The sequence below is a fragment of the Lepidochelys kempii genome, chromosome 5 (genome assembly GCF_965140265.1).
Source record: "Lepidochelys kempii isolate rLepKem1 chromosome 5, rLepKem1.hap2, whole genome shotgun sequence".
Classification (NCBI taxonomy): domain Eukaryota; kingdom Metazoa; phylum Chordata; order Testudines; family Cheloniidae; genus Lepidochelys; species Lepidochelys kempii.
In genome coordinates, this window is record NC_133260.1 from 95611466 (window position 1) to 95632927 (window position 21462).

The window sequence follows — 21462 nt, forward strand, 5'->3', positions numbered from 1 at the left end:
TTATTAGTTTTTATAGCTTTTAGCAGAGCTTTTTCTAGTTAGAGTCCCTGCTTTGGGGAACTCCCCCTCCCCTGTACCCCATTATGGGTATTGGACTATGCCCAGAACTCTGGGCTTCAAAAGCTGTGTTCTGCCCCCACTCCTTCTCAGTCAGCGACCACCACTGGTGCTGTTTGTACTGTCATAGGGAGACACAGCTAGGTGTAACATCTGCCACTCTTTCCCTTACCCTACCCGTAAGAAGAAAGGAACTCTGTCTTAGAAAACACCTCATGGAAGAAGGCCATATCTGACCCAGACCGAGGAACCCCCCCTGTACATCTGCCTGAATCGACATGGAGCATGCCTCCCACCATGAAGTCCGACTCTGCTGCAGGGGAATCTATACCCACAGCCCTCTCCTCCCCCGGTCGGGTCTCGTTGGGGAGGCAGAGAATGCTTGCACAAGCATAAGAGCAGGTCTCCCCCTAAGTCTGCTTCAAAGACATCCAGCACAGCTCTCCTCATTCAACTCCTGAGGATTTAGTGTTTCCTAAGTCTGAGGGCCACAACTCTAAATTCCATAAATCCCAGGGCTTGACTGGTACCAGACCCCCTACCAGCGACATCATCTCCACTGGTACCCTCCAAGTCAAAAAGTCAGTATCTGTCCGTTCTGACACAATCACCGCTTCTGCCACCAGTGGTACCCTTGCAATCTAATACTCCAGCCACATGGAGCCTCCCAATCCCTCCTCTAGGCCTTCAACATGACTGCTTCAGAACCTTTATGCCAACCAGGGAATTTCCATTATTTATTATTATTTGTTTGTTTATATTACCATAGCACTTAGAAGACATGACAATGAAAATCCCCCACTGCCCTTTTAGGATAGTTTCCAGAGAGACAAAAGGGACTTTTCCTGGGCCAAGGATCTGGACCATCTAACAAAGTGCCTTTAAATCATTGTCCCTTTAAAATGACGCAGGTGCATACTGTTACATAGCTTATTTAAACTCCCACTATGCCAGTCGCAGTCCACAACTGAGGTTTTTTAAAGTGGGCCACAGCAAATTGATTATGCTACTTAGAGGTTGGTTCTTCAAAAATTTCTCCTCCTCATGAGCTCCTGCTGTATTTGGGAATGTAGTGGATATAATGCTCTCTTGTATTTACAGCTCATTCAGTCCTATGAATGAAGATTTCCTTTCCTGAGGCCTAACAAAAAACCCAAAGCTACTTGTGTTTTGGACTGCTGGTTTGTTGGTTGGTTTTTAGTGTTTCAAGCTCGTTGGGGGTGTTTTTGGTTTGTTTTTAAAAATTGGTATTTCAGAAGCTCCAGTTTGTTCACTCTGTTCTCAGTATAAAAACCCAAGGGCCTGATCCAACTCTCATCAAATCCTTTGGCTTTTCAACTGAAATTAGTGAATTTTTTCAGTGGTTTCAGGATAGCTCTGGAGCTATCTGTTAAATCTGTCTGAGATTTGCTGTTCAAAATATCTTTCTGGATTGGTGGTGTTTTCTTTGATTGCAAATTTATTTTCACTTTAAGCTCTTATGATAAAACCACAAAGAGGAAAATCTGATAATTGCTCTAGCTCCCTCCGTGGCCTAATAGATTAATTCTTGTATGTTTTTATTCTTGTGTTCTACTTTAAAGCAAAGGTGTTTTGTTTCCATCTTTGTTCATAACCATTTACTTACATTATTTTTTTAACAAGTGATTCAAAGTACGGCTGTCAAGCGATTAAAAAAATTGTGATTTAAAAAATTAATCACGAGTAATTGTGCTATTAATCAATTTATCGTGCGATTAATCGCACTGTTAATAATAATAGAATACAATTTATTTAAATATTTTTCGGTGTTTTCTACATTTTCAAATATATTGATTTCAGGTACAACACAAAATACAAAGTGTACAGTGCTCACTTTATATGTATTTTTTATTACAAGTATTTGCATTGTAAAAAAAAAATAGTATTTTTCAGTTCACCTAATACAAGTACTGTTGTGCAATCTCTTTATCATGAAAGTTGAATTAACAAATCTAGAATTATGTTTAAAAAAAACTGCATTCAAAAATAAAACATTGTAAAAATTTAGAGCTTGCATGTCCACTCAGTCCTATTTCTTGTTCAGCCAATTGCTCAGACAAACAAGTTTATTTACATTTGCAGAAGATAATGCTGCCCACTTCTTGTTTACGTCACCTGAAAGTGAGAACAGGCGTTCGCATGGCACTGTTGCAGCCGGCGTCTCAAGATATTTACGGGCCACATTAATATGTCCCTTCATGCTTCAACCACCGTTCCAGGGGACATGCATCCATGCTGATGATGGGTTCTGCTCAATAATAGTCCAAAGCAGTGCGGACCAACACATATTCATTTTCATTACCTAAGTCAGATGCCACCAGCAGAAGGATGATTTTCTTTCTGATGGTTTGGGTTCTGAAGTTTCCGCATCGAAGTGTTGCTCTTTTAAGACTTCTGAAAGCATGCTCCACACCCCGTCCCTCTCAGATTTTGGAAGGCACTTCAGATTCTTAAATCTTGGGTTGAGTGCTGTAGCTATTTTTGGAAATCTCACATTGGTACTGTGACAGACCCAGACCAATGGGGTACAGGAGTCTGGTAGAAGGCAAATATACTGGCCACTGGATGAATAGTTTTCTGTTCCCTGGGTGACCAGAGCAGGGGCTGCCCTAGAGCAATCAAGAACCTGCTAGAACCAATTAAGACAGGCAAGCTAATTAAGACAGGCAAGCTAACTGGAGCCAATTAAGAACTTACTAGAATCAATTACGGCAGGCAGGCCAGTCAGGACACCTGGTTTAAAAAGGACCTCCCATCAGTTAGTGGGGGGATGTGCAAGGAGCAGGGAGTGAGAAGGCGTGCTGCTGGAGGACAGAGGAGTACAAGCGTGATCAGGCTTCAGGAGGAAGATCCTGCAGTGAGGATAAAGAAGGTGTTGGGAGGAGGCCATGGGGAAGTAGCCCAGGGAGTTGTAGCCATCACGCAGCTGATACAGGGGACATTGTAGACAGCTGCTATCCTCAGGGCCCTGGGCTGGAACCTGGTGTAGAGTGTGCGCCCGGCTTCCCCCCATCCCCCAAACTCCTGATCGGACACAGGAGGAGGTGACCTAGTCTGTGAGAAACAGAGGGTGGGACACAGAGACTGCGGGGATTGTTCTCCGTTTCCCCCATGCTGGCCAGTGATGAGGTTAGCTGAGTGAACGTCCAGTTTGAGCCTCTAGCAGAAGCAGCCAAACTGAAAGCTGCCGTGAACCTCTGAGGCGAGCACATCTGCCAAAAAGCACAGGACCCACCAAAGCAGAGGAGGAACTTTGTCACAATACCTTCTTTGCGTTTTGTCAAATCTGCAGTGAAAGGGTTCTTAAAATGAACAACATGTGCTGGGTCATTATCCGAGACTGCTATAACATGAAATAGATGGCAGAATGCAGGAAAAACAGAGCAGGGGACATACAATTCTCCCCCAAGGAGTTCAGTCACAAATTTAATTAACACGTTAATTTTTTTAATGAGAGTCATCAGCATGGAAGCATGTCCTCTGGACTGGTGGCTGAAGCATGAAGGGGCATATGAATATTTAGTAAATCTGGCATGTAAATACCTTGCAATGCTGGCTACAAAAGTGCCGTGCAAATGCCTGTTCTCACGTTCTGGTGACATTGTAAATAAGAAGAGGCAGCATTATCTTCTGTAAACATAAACAAACTTGTTTGTCTTAGCAATTGGCTGAACAAGAAGTAGGACTGACTGGACTTGTAGGCTCTAAAGATTTACATTGTTTTTGTTTGAGTGCAGTTATGTAAGAAAAAAGTCTATATTTGTAAATTGCACTTTCACGACAAAGAGATTGCACTACAGTACTTGTATGAGGTGAACTGAAAAATTCTATTTCTTTTGTTTATCATTTTTACAGTGCAAATATTTGTAATCAAAAACAATATATACTTTGATTTCAGTTACAACACAGAATAGAATATATATGAAAATGGAGAAACATCCAAAATATTTAATAAATTTCAATTGGTATTCCATTACTTAACAGTGCGATTAAAACCGTGATTAATCACGATTAATTTTTTTTAGTTAATTGCTTGAGTTAACTGCCATTAATCAACAGCCCTAATTCAAAGCAACTAGAACTATTCTATTTATTCCTTAACTAGGTTTGTCTCAAAAGGTAAAAGCACCTTTAAAAGTAACCACCTAGAGAAAATCTATTCAGCATTTTCAGTGTTTAGTGATATGCCTAAAAGATAATGGGGTATAAAAAAAAGAGATGAAAAATCCATGCAGTCACAGACTCAGCATAGGTCAGAGCAGCTTCAGGGTTGCTTTAACTTATTCCTGGGTGCCTGTGGACCAGGGGATCATTCTTGCAGCCATAAATAGTCACATGCACAAGGACATTCCAGCCACGTTCCATTCTCCTAGCCATCTACACTGGGCACATTCCTGGGTGGTCAGATCCACTTGGTTTATGGCCTCCTTGCACCAGCAAAACAGCACAAAGAGCCTATACCACGGTGGTGAATTGCCCTATGCTTGAAAGTGCATCTCTTACTCAGGAGCTATTTGATGTCTCCAAGTTAATGAAACCAACACCGATACTGCTTTTCTTTATTTCATTTCTATTTTATGGCCATATGTGCCCTTTAAACCACAGCAGAGGCGAGTCTTACGTGCCAATTACGGGTAGTCCTTACTAACAGTGAGCCTGTTGCGGTACCAGATTATTTGCCAAACTAGTGGGAGGTGCTGCAGGCTAAGTTTAGATATGCTCTAGCTCACCCAGAAGGTATGGGCTTCATGCAGGAATTCTTGGTGAAATTCTACAGCCTGCATAGTGCAGACAGTCACACTAGATGATCATAATTAAGGTTAAGATTTAGTCATGGGTATTTTTAGTAAAAGTCATGGATAGGTCATGGGCAGTCCATGACTTGTACTATATACCCCTGACTAAATCTTGGGTGCTCCGGTGGGGGTGCTCCAGGTGCGCCACGGGTGCTCTGGGCCAGGGGATGGTGGCGCACACCCCAGGACCGCTGCTGGTGCTCGCAGAGTGGGAGGAGGGGCCGAGAATGCTGCTGCGGGCAGTGGCCTGAGACTACCCCAGCTGCAGCAGCAGGTGCAGCTCGCTTGGGGGCCACAAAAGCTGCTCAGGGCGGCCCTGGGGTCAGTCGCACTGGCCGCTGCAGAAGTCATGGAGGTCCCAGAAAGTCATGAAATCCATGACTTCCGTGACAGACTCACAGCCTTAATCATAATGGTCCCTTCCGGCCAGCGTGGATTTGATTTAAATCAAATTGATTTAAATCATTATTTAAATCACTAGTCAGGAAGATTCGATTTAATCATGGATTTCTACATAAAAGTGCATTCTTGTTGGTTGTTATGACCTTAATAAATAGTCTTCACAACTCAGAGATAGATGTAGGTTTCATTTTTAGAAGGTACACACTATGCATTTTTACAGTGATTTATTGAGAAAATTTTTCAGATTAGTTTTACAGCTATGTCAGAAAATGAATGATTGTTTGGTTATTTCATTTACCTAAAGTAATTGAAGCAGATATTTATGAAGTCATTTGGGAGATGAACTATCTCCAATTCAACAGGTTAATCATTAATATTTGGAGGATTTTCTTTCCGTGTTGTATTAGGAGGAGAACATCACCAGACAGACATTTAAATTGTTTTATTTAACTAAAACAACAACATTAAGTATTCTGGATTTTTTTCTTCAACAGCAAACATATAATATTTTAACAAAACAAAGCATATGAATTTTTGAATTTAGTTAAACATTCAAGTTTTTTAAAATCAGGTTTGCTTTTGTTAAAATTGTTTTTAACTAAAATAGTTAAATGAAATATATATATTTTTTAAAAACAAAAATTAAATCGACTTTGTCAGCCAGGTCAACATGAGAAACTTAAAATATTGGCTTCTTCAGCTAACTCCGTCATCTTCACCTTCATTTTCCTCTTTGTTCATAATCTGGAAAAGAAAAACAAGCTTTCCTGCTTTTTCAGGTCCCAAACGATTTCTCAATTTGGAATGAATTAGTCCAAAGGAAGAAAATATTCTTTCTACACCAGCAGAAGAAGCTACTGCTGTTTAAAGTGAGATTATCACTTCAACAGTCTCTGAATCCAAGTGCTGAAGTGACTTCCACCAGTTCACTGGTGTGACTTTCTTTAAAATATCATCAGCAAACATATATTTCTTGAATGGTTCTTATTACCAAACTGGGTCTCTTTTACAGCTTGTCCCTCCCTTCTCACATTTATCTCCAGACTTCTCCTCCTTGTCCAGATCTATTCTGCCCCAACAATCTTCTATTCATTGAACTTTTTGAAACCTTTCACTTTTAGAGAGAGGTACGGGATTGACTCTGTGTACACAAATTTGCAGAGGGACAACAGAGTTGAGGTCTGTTATTTCTCACCTCTCTCTATTTATTTATTTATTTAAAACATTTTTGCTGTTAATGGCCACGTTACCTCTGGAGACACAAATCCAAAGTTTGAGAATGGCAAAACTAAGCGTCTCTGATGGTATCTTCTAGACTGAGCGCTGAGTCCCATTGGGTAGATGGAAAGATTAACCTAAATAATCTCTACAGAAGCCTGTGGAACCCCATAACATTGGGTCCCTAATCCATGAACTATTGGAACTCATTTACAAAACTTTTCTTAAACATCACATGAATATATTGTCTCATACTATAGAATTAGAATTTATAATCCCTATTCCATTATAAGATATCTTTGAGCTCTAATGTATCTTAATTAAAACCATCTTTAGATAGGTTTTGTCCTCAAAAATCATTTTATCAAAAAAATTCAATTTAAATAAAATAAATCTGATGTTTTTTATTTATTTTTAAAAGTCATTGGTTTTTATCCACCGCTCTTCTGGCCTTAAAATCTGTGAATTGTCCACAACTGGCACCAATGAATAATCCTCTGAGCTGGAGGGTATATCTTTTTGTCCTGGCTCTGGCCAGTTGTATGTTTCCTAGGGAGTACATTTGTCTTCTGAAAGTTTTCTAACCAGGCTTTGATCTACATTAAGTCAATTCACCTTTCTTTTAGAGCAGTTCAGGATTTTCAGGTATGTGTATCTAGCTATCTGTTGTGCCTGTCTTTGTGTGTGCTCCCAGATACAGTAGAAAAACATGCAAATCTGTTTGAACACCTCTTTCTATACATCAGGTAATTAATGTCTACATTTGTATATAGAATTACACAATTTTATCTCTCTGATATGTTTTTTGTCTTGCTTTTAAAAGTGTTAAGTACTTATGTGGGTTGAATCTAGGAATTCCTTAGCGCAGTGTTTTCCAAACGTGAGACACCGCTTGTTCAGGGAAAGCCCCTGCCGGGCCGGGCCAGGCCAGTTTGTTTACCTGCCACATCTGCAGGTTCGGCCGATCGCAGCTCCCACTGGCCATGGTTCGCTGCTCCAGGCCAATGGAGGCTGCGGGAATTTGCGGCCGGTACATCCCTCAGCCCACGCCGCTTCCCGCAGCCCCCATTGGCCTGGAGCGGCAAACCACGGCCAGTGGGAGCTGCGATCGGCCGAACTTGCAGATGTGGCAGGTAAACAAACCGACCTGGCCTGCCAGGGGCTTTCCCTGAACAAGCGGCGGAACAAGTTTAGGAAACACTGCCTTAGCAGAAAGCCAAGCATAATCTGGTGAAAAGGAAAACAATAATACTGAGACACTTGTGGTAGGTTTCAGAGTAGCAGCCGTGTTAGTCTGTATTCGCAAAAAGGAAAGGAGTACTTGTGGCACCTTAGAGACTAACAAATTTATTTGAGCATAAGCTTTCGTGAGCTACAGCTCACTTCATCGGATGCATTCACTGAATTTTCCACTGAATGCATCCGATGAAGTGAGCTGTAGCTCACGAAAGCTTATGCTCAAATAAATTTGTTAGTCTCTAAGGTGCCACTTGTGGTAGGGTTTCTTTGCCAACATCCAGTCTATGATGGCATTTCTTTAAGAGCAGGGCTCTGTAGGTGGGAAGAATGGTGAACTTTCTTGCACCCTCCTCTCTTCCCCCGCACCCCCCCCTTTTTTTTTTTACCTATACTCTATTTCTGTTACACTTCTTCTTCCCACCCCACTCTCCCATTTCCCTTCCTCACCTGGCCCTGCTCCTTCCCTCAGTGGGATTATGGTGTCACTGTCTTGCGTTCCTGTTGTTTCTCCCTGTCTGTAGCTATCTTAATGACCTGGACCGTATAGCAGAACCTGCCTATCTGCCCACCCAACAAGATGTGCTTAGAGTTCGAGTCCCAACAACAGGGATCATTGAATATCCATTCGACTTACAAAGCGTCATTTTCAGGTAGAAAACAAGAAAAACCGCTTAATACATTTATTTTCGTTGTATGTTAGTTGTATAAAATGTCACATACTGGTAAAAAAAAAAAAAGTGTGTAAACATAAATTGATTCTGCACTTTAGTTATTTGTTTGATCATTTTGTTTCTTTGTTATTGTACACAAGTTGTTACCAATTGACTATAGGAAATAAGTAAAGAGATCAAGAGAGAGAGAGAAAATAAACCTGTGTATGTTTTAATTCAGTTCTTATGGTCATAGTGGAATAATTTGGAATTGATTTTTTTGAAAATATTTATAGCAATGTTTAATTACAAATTATATGTATATAAACATATATAAACCAAAATCAGTTGTGCATCTTCTTTTCCTATTTATTAGATGAAGCGCAAAGATAAACATAGAGGCTTGATTTTTAATGAATAGTTCACATATTTAAAGCTTACTTTTACTTCTACAAATAATTTTACCCACAGTTAATTTCAAGTGCAAATGCTGTCACTTAGAAATATAAAAACTTGATTGCACCTGCAATTTAAATATCTAAGTAAGAGCTTTTGGGCTGATAATTAATTGTGGGTGAAAAACTTTGCCTGAAAAAGGGAGATTGAGTTGAGGCTCTTTTTGAATTCAGGATGAGAATCAACTTAAACTTGAAAATGCTTATTTTATGTTATGTGCCCAAATTTTTTTAGCTCATGTTCATTGTTTTTCAGTAGGAATACTCAATACCTTATATGCATTTCACTACTTCATGAATACAGAATAATGGGGTGTTACAATTGCAAATTCAAAATGCAAAAAGAGGACATTTATGCTATCATACCAAATTTCAGTCTGTTATATGCTCACTCCATCATATTCTTCAAGTGACTGAAGTGTAATAGGAGTAGTATAATTTTTTTCTAATTATTTTTAACTGTAACACTGAATCATTTTTAAGCAGTTGATACTAAAGGAATGGATGAACCTCTATCCAAACACATACGAAGGACTAACTTGTGTTCTTGGCAGAAATGGAAAAATACACAAAACATCTTAAGCACTTTCAATAAAACATGTTTTTCAAATTTTATGTTGATTCTAAGTTTACGTATGTGTCACATGATCACCTATCCCATCCAAAAGATTAAATTTACTTCAGTTTAATGTTCATTTCACATGTATTTCTCACTAGATCATCAGTCCCCCAATATATATTTATTTGTTATCTTTTGAAAATTATTTGCTAGTTCCTCAAAATATATCTTGTAATTATATGGAAAAAATACAGAAACTATTTCAGTTACAAGCATTTTTACTTTGGCTACAAACTACTTTACCCTAGGCTCTGCATGCCTGTTTCTGCTAAATCTATGAGGCTGAGTCCTGCAGGCACTCCCCGAGTGTTGCTCAGAATTACTTCAAAGAGATTTCTGCATGCAGAGCACTTGAGAGGATGAAGCTTATAATTATTAAAATTTATAAGCCATGTCAGTCTTATAAAGGAAACATGGCAACCTGCCTCCCCCGCAACACATACACTGTTGATTTTTAAATATTAATGGAATGACTGCTAACAAAAAAGGGATTTTTTTTTTTTTTTGGTTTCCACCCAAATTGTTCATTACCTAAATTGCTGAATTTGATGCTCCGTAAGTGGATGTACATTGATTTTTATTAGGCTTTGTTTCCCCCTGGAATTGATGTGGATTTTGTTAACCTTGCAGAATGGTGGATGTAGGAGGCCAACGATCAGAAAGAAGAAAATGGATACATTGCTTTGAAAATGTCACATCTATCATGTTTCTAGTAGCCCTTAGTGAATATGATCAAGTACTTGTGGAGTCGGACAATGAGGTAAGCACTGACTGAAAGCACTCTCTTGAGCATTGCAATTGATTGAAACCTGAGCTCATGGTTTGGTGAACTATGGAGAGCTGTGTTTTTCACATGAGTATTTGGGAATTATGTAGGGGAGCCTGAAAATGAGTAGAACGAAAGAAATAATACTTAGTACTTACCAGTTCATCTCAAAGTAGCTAGCTGTTCTGTCATGGTCTATGAACAGATTGGTATGTCCAGTCCCAAATGTTTTCCATGTGGCTACCAGCAGTATCATACAACTACAGGTTACAAAAGCAACAGTAATGCAGAGATTAAAACGCTGATCTTCAAATGCTGTTATACAAATTGATCCCCTGTACAGATGATCTGTGGAGCCAAGCAGTTTTTTGCTGCCATAGAATCTAGTTGATTACAAAGAAATTATTTATGGTAGTTATTTGTGGAGGTAGAGTTTCCGATGGAGCCCTATGGGTAGGGTCTGTAAGGCTGGAGTGGTTACAAGGATCTTACATTTCAGACTATCTGGAATGCAGAATGAGATGCCTTGATGATGGCATTTGTTTTTGCAATTGTAAATCCAGATCCTAAAGTACTGGGAGAGGCTAACAGCTTCATTTCAGTATTTCTCAGCATAGCCTTTACACTGGGTTATATTTTCTCTTGCAGCTGTTGAGAAATAGCAAAAGAAGAAAATGGTGTATTACAAATAGCGTTGGCAGAATTAGCTTTTTATGATTTTGACAGATAATATCAATGTTTATTTTTCAGCACTTTGTTCTATTATTATCTATTTTAATTTTCAGAGTTGCAGGAAATTATGGGGGGCAGAGAAAATAATTATTTTATGCCAGTAAATGTTGAGATTGAAAAATTAAAACTTTATAACCATTAAAACACAAATTGTTAACATCACATGTCAAAATATTAGGGCTGTTGATTAATAGCACTTAACTCATGCGATTAACTCAAAAAAAATTAATCGCAATTTAAAAAAATTAATCGCAGTTTTAGTCGTACTGCTAAACAATATAATATCAAATTGAAATTTATTACATATTTTGGATGTTTTTCTACATTTTCATATACATATTCATGTATATTGTATTCTGTGTTGTAATTGAAATCAAAGTGTATATTTTTATTACAAATATTTGCACTGTAAAAATGATAAATAAAAGAAATAGTATTTTTTAATTCACCTCATACAAGCTTTTTGTGCAATTTCTTTGCTGTGAAAGTGCAATTTACAAATGTAGATTTTTTTTTGTTACATAACTACACTCAAAACCAAAACAATGTAAAACTTTAGAGCCTACAAGTCCACTCACTCCTACTTCTAACACTAAACTGGGAGGAGTGGTAGATATGCTGGAGGGTAGGGATAGGATACAGAGGGACCTAGACAAATTGGAGGATTGGGCCAAAAGAAATCTGATGAGGTTCAACAAGGACAAGTGCAGAGTCCTGCACTTAGGACGGAAGAATCCAATGCACCGCTACAGACTAGGGACCGAATGGCTAGGCAGCAGTTCTGCAGAGAAGGACCTAGGGGTGACAGTGGATAAGAAGCTGGATATGAGTCAACAGTGTGCCCTTGTTGCCAAGAAGGCCAATAGCATTTTGGGGTGTATAAGTAGGGGCATAGCGAGCAGATCGAGGGACGTGATCGTTCCCCTCTATTCGACATTGGTGAGGCCTCATCTGGAGTACTGTGTCCAGTTTTGGGCCCCACACTACAAGAAGGATGTGGAGAAATTGGAGAGAGTCCAGCGAAGGGCAACAAAAATGATTAGGGGTCTAGAACACATGACTTATGAGGAGAGGCTGAGGGAACTGGGATTGTTTAGTCTACTGAAGAGAAGAATGAGTGGGGATTTGATATCTGCTTTCAACTACCTGAAAGGGGGTTCCAGAGAGGATGGATCTAGATTGTTCTCAGTGATAGCTGATGATAGAACAAGGAGTAATGGTCTCAAGTTGCAGTGGGGGAGGTTTAGGTTGGATATTAGGAAAAACTTTTTCACTAAGAGAGTGGTGAAACACTGGGAGTTACCTAGGGAGGTGGTGGAATCCCCTTCCTTAGAAGTTTTTAAGGTCAGGCTTGACAAAGCCCTGGCTGGGATGATTTAGTTGGGATTGGTCTTGCTCTGGGCAGGGGGTTGGACTAGATGGCCTCCAGAGGTCCCTTCCAACTCTGTTATTCTATGATTCTCTGATTCATGTTCAGCTAATGACAAACAAGTTTGTTTACATTTACAGGAGATAATGCTGCCCTCTTCTTATTTACAATGTCACCAGAAAGTGAGAACAGGCATTTGCATGGCACTTTTGTAGCCAGCATTGCAAGGTATTTACGTGCCAGTTATGTGAACATTCATATGCCCCTTCATGCTTCAGCCACCATTCCAGAGGACATTCTTCCATGCTGATGGCGATTGTTAAAAAAATAATGCGTTAATTAAATTTGTGACTGAACTCCTTGGGGGAGAAGTGTATGTCCCCTGCTCTGTTTTACCTGCATTCTGCCATATATTTCACGTTACAGCAGTTTTGGATGATGACCCAGCACATGTTGTTCATTTTAAGAACACTTTCACTGCAGAGTTGACAAAACGCAAAGAAGGTACCAATGTGAGATTTCTAAAGATAGCTACAGCACTGGACCCAAGATTTAAGAATCTGAAGTGCTTTCCAAAATCTGAGAGGGACGAGCTGTGGAGCATGCTTTCAGAAGTCTTATAAGAGCAACACTTGGATGCAGAAACTACAGAACCCGAACCACCAAAAAAGAAAATCAACTTTCTGTTGGTGGCATCTGATTCAGATAATGAAAATAACATGCATTGGTCCGCTCTGCTTTAGATTGTTACCGAGCAGAACCTGTCATCAGCATGGACGCATATATTCTGGAATGGTGATTGAAGCATCAAGGGACGTATGACTCTTTAGCACATCTGGCACATAAATATCTTGCAACGCCAGCTGCAACAGTGCCATGAGAACGCCTGTTCTCACTTTCAGGTGACATTGTACACAAGAAGCGGGCAGCATTATCTCCTGGAAATGTAAACAAACATGTTTGTCTGAGCGACTGGCTGAAAAAGAAATAGGACTAAGTGCTCTAAAATTAGGAAGTAGGACTTGCAGGCTCTAAAATTTTACAATGTTTTATTTTTGAATGCAGGTTTAGTTTTTTTTCATAATTCTACATTTGTAAGTTCAACTTTCATGATAAAGAGATTTCACAACAGTATTTGTATTAGGTGAATTGAAAAATACTATTTTTTTTTACAGTGCAAATACTTGTAATCAAAAAGAAATATGAAGTGATTACTGTACACTTTGTATTCTGTGTTGTAATTGAAATAAATATATTTGAAAATATTAAAAAAAAATCAAAAATATTTTAAATGAATGGCATTCTATTATTAACAACGCGATTAATCATGATTAATTTTTTAATCACTTGCCAGCCCTACAAAATATATAAACTAAATATCCTTAAATCAAGCAGCATTTTTCTTTCTTTATCTTTCGGTTAATTTCAATTATTATCAATAGAAAAATGTTTTTGTTGGTTCACGTTTCTATGGTGAAATCAAAGTTTACCAACATTTCCCATAAAAATCCAATCCTTCCAAGCCTAATTATAAAGGATGGAATCAGCAGTCAAAACACACCAATAGTTAATTTAACAGTTACCACATATATTAGCTGCACTTTGTGACAATTTTTCAGGGTAATAAGATAATTTAACATTTGGAAATATTTCCTTTTTTTAAAAAACAGAAACTGTTTCAGTTACCCTTCAAAACCTAACAGGGTGTGCCAAATCTGTGCTAGCCAGTCTTTTTCATTTAGTAACATTAAATGAATCAGCATAATATTTACATGATTGCATAGACGTAAGTTACATCACTTCAGAAAATGATAGATATAGCAAAATAAGTCTGGTATCCCCACAGACTCCCATTACTTGACTCTTTTTCAGTGTTAGTTCTTAATAAAGTCCAGTTTCAAGAGTTGAGCAAGAGCTTGTAGATTTGCCCTTTTGTTTTTTTTTAGAAAAAACTCCTGTTACATCAGCCAGCTAAAAGTACAACCCTAATAAAACAGAGGTCTTTCAATTTTATCGCTTTGGTATGCACTCAGACATTTAATTAACACATATTGAATGCTGCGTTGTCGCCTGATCTCAAAAAAGATATATATTGGAATTGGAAAAAGTTCAGAAAAGGGCAACAAAAATCATTAGGGGTATGGAACAGCTTCCATATGAGGAGAGATTAATAAGACAGGGGCTTTTCAGCTTGGAAAAAAGACGACTATGGGGGGATATGATAGAGATCTATACAATCATGACTGGTGTGGAGAAAGTAAATAAGGAAGTGTTATTTACTCCTTCTTATAACACGAGAATTAGGGGGTCACCAAATGAAATTAATAGGCAGCAGGTTTAAAATAAACAAAAGGAAGTATTTCTTCACACAACATGCAATCAACTTGTAGAACTCTTTGCCAGAAGATGTTGTGAAGTTCAAGACTATAACAGGGTTCAAAAGAGAACTAGATAAGTTCATGAAGGATAGGTCCATCAATAGCTATTAGCCAGAATGGGCAAGAATGGTGTCCCTAGCCTCTGTTTGTCAGAAGCTTGGAATGGGCAACAAGGGATGGATCACTTGATGATTACCTGTTCTGTTGATTCCCTCTGAAGCATCTGGCATTGGCCACTGTTGGAAGACAGGATACTAGGCTAGATGGACTTTTGGTCTGACCCAGTATGGCGGTTCTTATGTTCACAAAATGTTCATATCTGTGAAGGACTGGAATAGACTGACGTACTACAGGAGATACATCTTTTTATTCTGTTTATGATCAGAGTTTGTATTCCTTTAACTGGGCTTCACATCAGCATGTTATTTTATTTTACAAAACATGTGCATTATAGTAATTATTTTTATCAGTGTAATGCTCTAAGTTAGACTGCTGTACAAGCAATATTTTGCTTTCACCAAAGCCCAAATGTGGGACAAAGAGCCAAAATTAAGGGCACAATAAAAATAATACTACAGAAAGCTTAAACCTATCAACAGAACAGGTAATCGTCACCTCATTTCAGAGGACGCACACAGCACCCTACACACTTCTCAAAACCATGATAAGCTCTTAACATGTGGCATAAATGGTGCTTATTACATATGTAGGCTCTGAGCCCAAAATATGTTGGGTTAATCTCTTTATTATAGATGACATTTTTTTTAAAACCTCACTTTCACGATCCTGTATTTGTGATAGAAATAATTTAATGTGTTAACATTCAGATAATACCAGGTTTAATGTTGGATTATGGTACATAGGTTCTAAACTAAGGACCATCCTTCACAGTGAGGGCTATTCATAATGCATGAAAGCCTCTGTCTTCAGAGAACAAAGCATGATTGAAGTTAGTTTGGGCAGTAGAGGGAGGCTGCATGTAAAGTCTGTTATGTTAATTGTAGTGAGGGTCATATGTAGAGTGTATTTCTGATCTAGTTTATGTGCAGTAATATATAATATTGCATTCACAGTTAATTACTAAGAAAAAAAATCTTAAAATGAGTTGACACATTTTCATATTGGCCTGCCTTATGTTAGCTTGGTCTGATAACTAAGGATATTGAACAGGTTCAGATAAAACAAGAGTCAACAAAAACCTGGCCCTTTACTCAAACCAAGCCTAAAATGTTTCTGAGTTATGAAAATGTTTGTTTATCTTTTGGTTTCTGTTTCTTCTCTGCATTGTCCTCTTGCAGCCATGGACTAGAACAGAGGTGGGCAAATTATGTGGGCACATCCAGCCCACGGGACCCTCCTGCCCGACCCCTGAGTTCCTGGCCCGGGAGGCTAGCCCCCAGCCCCTCCCCCGCTGTTCCCCCTCCTCCACAGCCTCATCACGCATGCTGCCGGTGTAGTGTATTAAACTGCTCCGGGTAGGAATGTGCTACTGGTAGCAGTTACGGAGAGCAATTTACTACACTACACCGGCGCAGCGCTCTGGGCGGCACGGCTGTAGCGCCACCAGCCACCAGTGCTCTGTGCTGCACGGTAAGTGGGCAGGGAGCGGGGCGCGGGGGGGAGGGGTTGGATAGAGGGCAGGGGAGTTCGGGGTGCTGGTCAGGGGGTGGGGGTGTGGATGGGGGCGGGCAGTCAGAGGGCAGGGAACGGGGGGGTTGAATGGGGCTGTGGGGGGCAGTCAGGGGCAGGGGTTCCAGGGGCGGTCAGGGGACAGGGAGTGGGGGAGGGTGGATGGGGCAGGAGTCCCGGGGAGGGCCGTCAGGGGCCGAGAAGCAAGGGGGGCGGATGGGGGCAGGGGCACAGCCTCCCCTAAATGGCCCTCCATACAATTTCCAAAACCCGATGTGGCCCTCAAGCCAAAAAGTTTGCCCGCCCCTGGACTAGAAACTGACATATCAAGAGGGAGCTATTCTCAAAGCATTTTCATGACAGAGTTGAAACGAGAAAGCACTGGAAATCACATAGGGAAAAGCAAATTATGACAGATATACAGCCTGATTTCCAGAATACTCTTCGTATTAAACATCTGAAACTTTTGAATGGCTGTCCAAACTGAATTTCACAACTTTTTGAGATTTGCTCCTCACCACTATATGTTTATTCCCTTAAATGCAAATGGAAAGTTGAAGCTGTTTAACACAAACTGATGATAAATGCTGATTGACCGTGCGTAGCTGGAGACTAACACGCAGAACCAGCTTAAAGCTGGCATTCCCTGAAACGGACTTCCTCTCCAGGAATAACTGCACAAAAAAGAAGATGCCGTCCTCACTTGAAGAGGGATCTGGTTCATTCACAAGGTTGTTGTACTCCCAGAGGAAGTACAGAAGGGGGAGTACTCCCATAGAGAATGAAAATTTAGGTTCAGAGGACTAAGGGCATTCTATCTAGACCTGTTGTTCCTGAATATTTCTCCTTTGCATCCTATCCTCATCAGACAGGATTACACCATCGCTGTAGTATCAGGGACAGACCAAGAAAGAGACCACTTTCCTGTTCCAATAGGCAGAGAAAAGGCTACAGAAATCTCTGTACTCCCTTCATTTTTTGGGTTGCTGTAGTCTCCGAGCAAACTGGACTCCCATTTTGAATTTAGGGTACAGAGCCTCAGAAGGTGTACATTAGCATAGCACTATTGACCTCAGTGACACTGTGCTGATTTACACCAGCTGAAGGTACCTCACTTTAGGTATCTAAGTTTGAAACTTTTGTCCTGTGTTTTAAAAGGCAATTTCATGCCCGAGGCCTCTAATTAAATCATCATTTCCCCTGTGGAACCTTCAGCCTAATCCACAGAGCCTTCTGTCAAGGTTACCTTTGAGTCAGTACGCTATAATCCTCTGCATTAACTAAGATAGAGTTTGTTATGGATACCACTTCAGTCCATAGAATAGGGGTGGCTTGTTGCTTTAGTCTGCATCCCTCTCTAGCTATTCTCACCCTAATTTTCTCTCAAAGCCTTCTGTGGAGATCTCCTTCCTCAGCTATGCCCCAAACCTCTGGCTAGGTATGAAGTTCTATGGAATTCTTGAGATGTCCAAATGACTGTCAAAATTTACCTTTCCAGAAAGAGGGGTTTAGGAAATCTAGGTCACTATTCTTCCTTCGAGGGGTTTTGGGAGGAAGTATTATCCTCTAAAGATGTCCTGTCCTGATGGATCAGGTGCTGCATCAAACTCTTATATTAGCTAGATTGGGGCGGGCAAACTTTTTGGCCTGAGGGCCACATCGGGTTTCTGAAATTGTATGGAAGGCTGGTTAGGGGAGGCTGGGCTTCCCCAAACAGCCAGGCATGGCCTGGACCCCATCCCCTATCTGACCTCCACTGCTTCTTGCCGCCTGACAGCCCCCCCAGTACTCCTGCTCCATCCAACCCCCCTGTTTCCTGATGGCCCCCTGGGGACCCCTGCCCCATCCACCCTCCGCTCTCTGTCCCCTGACCGCCCCCGGACCCCCTGCCCCTAACTGCCTCCCGCCACCCTATCCAACTCCCCTCTCCTTCCTGACTGCCCCCCTGGTGCCCCTACCCCATCCAACCACCTTGTTCCCTGCCCTCTGACTGCCCTGACTCCTATCCACATCCCCGCTCCCTGACTATCACCCCAAACTCCCCTGCCCTCTATCCAACCCCCGCACTCCCTGCCTCCTTACCGCGCTGCCTGGAGCACTGGTGGCTGGTGGCGCAGCTGCATCAGGACAGGCAGCTGCGCGGCTCCAGGAGCTCGCTGCCCTGCCGCCTAGAGCATTGCGCCGGCGACGCAGTGAGCTGAGGCTGCGGGGGTGGGGAACAGTGGGGGAGGGCCCAGGGACTAGCCTCCCAGGCAAGGAGCTCAGGGGCCAGGCAGGACAGTCCCATGGGCCGTAGTTTGCCCATCTCTGAGCTAGATCAAGCAGCTCTCTGAATCTGCATGGCTCCCTGGTTAGAGCACTCATTACTTCTCCAGCTGACCGAGGGATAGTTTCCGCAGAGGAATTGTGAAGACCCCCCACAACGTTGTGCTCCATTCATGTCAGCTGAGAGGAGAAGCAATCCTTATGTGATATGCGCTGAGAGGAGAATAGTCTGGTTCACCTTCCAAGTATCCTCGTACCTCCTCTTTTCTTTCTCACACGTCTGCTTCCACTTCTGCCTAATCCCTTTTTGGCTACTTTCACTCCTGCCTTTTCCAGGCAGACCCGTTCTGTACTGGCACCAGCCACATCTCAGAAAAACAAATTTCTCTTGACTGCTAATTTTTTGCTAGAGGTTGCAATTCCTGGAGAGAAACCCACAAAAGTATCTGGAAAATGTGGAGTTTAAGCTGAGAGTCGGATTTTCAGGAGTGCCGACATGATTTAGGAGCACTACTCCCATTAACAATTAATGGGACTTGCGCTCCTAAATCTTCCCTATAGGGACTAAGTATAGGGAATATTGTGTAGACTAACCTATTTGTGCTTTGGAAATTCTTATCTGGGAAATGCTGCTGGAGGTTCAGGAGGAAATGTGTGCATTAGAAAACTTGAAGCAGACAAGGAGGGTGCATCTATTGTCTGTACTCATGTTGCCACGTCATGGAAATTAATTGTACATAAGAGAAACAAAAGGCTCTTGGGAAGCAGTTTTGCCAAAAATTTGATTTGAAGTAAAAAATCTTTGTTTGTTAATGTCAGTATGTTGCTGTAGGAAGGTTTGGCTTTTGCAAATACTGTTCTTGTCATTGAGCAGTAAATTTTCAGCATAGACCAGAGGGGTTTTAGCCAGACAGCACGTGTGTACCACATTGAATATTTACTTTTCAGTCTGAAATATTTCTTGTCAATTTTCATTCATGTCTCAAAATACCTTTGATTTCAACTTCAGCGAAGCTGAGTGATGTAACTGAAAATGTTTTTTCATTCTGATTGGAAACTAGTCACTGTAAGCAAAAACATCTCTTGATCCCCACAGTTATAATAACTTCTAGTCTTGAATTTATTTCCAGCCTTGATTTTTGTGTAATAATACTTTATTTATAAAACTTCCAACTTTTCAAAGTTTCTCTTTAAAAACATCTTATGGAGGTAAAAAGCTGCAAAATTCTTAGGTGTCCTGAAGACTGGTCCGCCTCTGTCCACCTAAAGTATTTACGATTCACATTAACACCAATGAAAATAAACTTCTGAAACTTTTTGTTTTTCACTTTGAAATCTGATGTTCATAACTTTAGTTCAAAGCAGGCTTTCTGGGTCCAACTTCTGTATTCTGTGCATATATGTGTATTCTGACAGCCTTCGGCCTGTATTCTTGCAGATCTGGAACTAATTCAGTATGGCTTAGAACTAAACACCAGTTTGGGTGAGCTTAGTTTTGCCCTTCAGTGAGCTGCACTTTCTCTCACCCACGCTGACGCTATTATATGGATAGATGTTAGTGAGATATCAAAGTGCTGCTCCATTCACCCCCACCCCCCGGCTTTCCCCAACATTCCAGTCCTGGCGAGTGTAGGAGAAGAGTGTATTTATCTCACATCAGTAAAATGTAGTTTGCTTGAATGTGGATGTGGGGACAATAAGCATTCCTGTCGCATGGCACTCTCCTAACATTAAACAAAGTAGTAAGAAGTGTACAATGTTTGTTCCTCATTTTAATTCGAAGTCTATGGTGATGTTTTGCAATGAGGACCTCTTTATATAATCCTGCCAATGCCTCTGCAGTTGCAGAGATGTCCAGACACAGCTTGAATTGAGGATTGAGTGGTGGAGCCAGCACAATGGACACACATTCTTTGCTGACCGCTGAGCCCAGCTCCGTGAAGCTCCCTGTGCACAGGTGACCGTTGGCATTGGAGCTGAGGAAGGAGCATGACGAGGCCATTTTTCACCATGGAGGGTGGCACGGGAGATGCAGGAGTTACTTCATCCTCAGGCTGGCTTGTTGGGATGGATTCTGTCCCACTCATGGAGAAGTTCAGTACACAGCCAAGCCAAAAAATAATGGGGAATAACCGGCTAGGCAGCAATGTTGCTGAAAAGGATGTGGGGCTTATCATGGATCACAAATGGAATGTGAGCCAGCAATGTGATGCAGTTGTGAAAAAGGCTAATCTAAATCTGCCATGCATTAAGAAGGAGTGTCTTATGTAAGACCCGGGAGGTAATTGTCCCACTCCACTTGGCACTGTTGAGCCTTCAGCTGGAGTATTGTGTCCAGTTTTGGGTGCCACGCTTTAAGAAAGATGTGGACAAAGTAGAGAGAGTCCAGAGAAGAGCAACAAACACGATAAAAGATTTAGAAAACCTGACCTATGAGGAAAGGTGAAAAAACTGGGTATGTTTGGTCATGAGAAAAAACAGTCTTCAGATTTGTTAAGGAGTGTTACAAAAAGGACAGCAATCAGTTGTTCTCCATGTCCACCGAAGATAGGACAAAAAGTAATTAGCTTAATCTTCAGCAAGGGAGATTTAGGTTAGATATTAGGGAAAAGGTTCTAACTATATGGATAGTTAAATATTGGAATACGCTCCCAAGGGAGGTTGTGGAATCTCTGTCACTGGAGGTAATAACATAAGAATGGCCATACTGGGTCAGACCAGTGGTCCATTTGGCCCAGTTTACTGTCTTCTGACAACGGCCAGTGTCAGGTGCTACAGAAGGAATGAACAGAATAGGGGAGTTATCTAGTGATCCATTCCCTGTGGTCCAGTCCCAGCATCTGGCAGTCAGAGGCTTAGGGACACC

At 41.0% G+C, this 21462-nt stretch overlaps 1 protein-coding gene across 1 annotated transcript in view; it reads left to right on the plus strand.

Moving 5' to 3' along the window:
• LOC140911645 (guanine nucleotide-binding protein G(q) subunit alpha) overlaps positions 1–21462 on the plus strand; it is a 230941-nt gene that overhangs the window by 164554 nt on the left and 44925 nt on the right. The window contains exons 4-5 of the mRNA XM_073345099.1: positions 8255–8383; positions 10088–10217. Coding sequence (XP_073201200.1) covers positions 8255–8383; positions 10088–10217 — 259 coding nt within the window. The remainder of the gene's footprint in view (positions 1–8254; positions 8384–10087; positions 10218–21462) is intronic.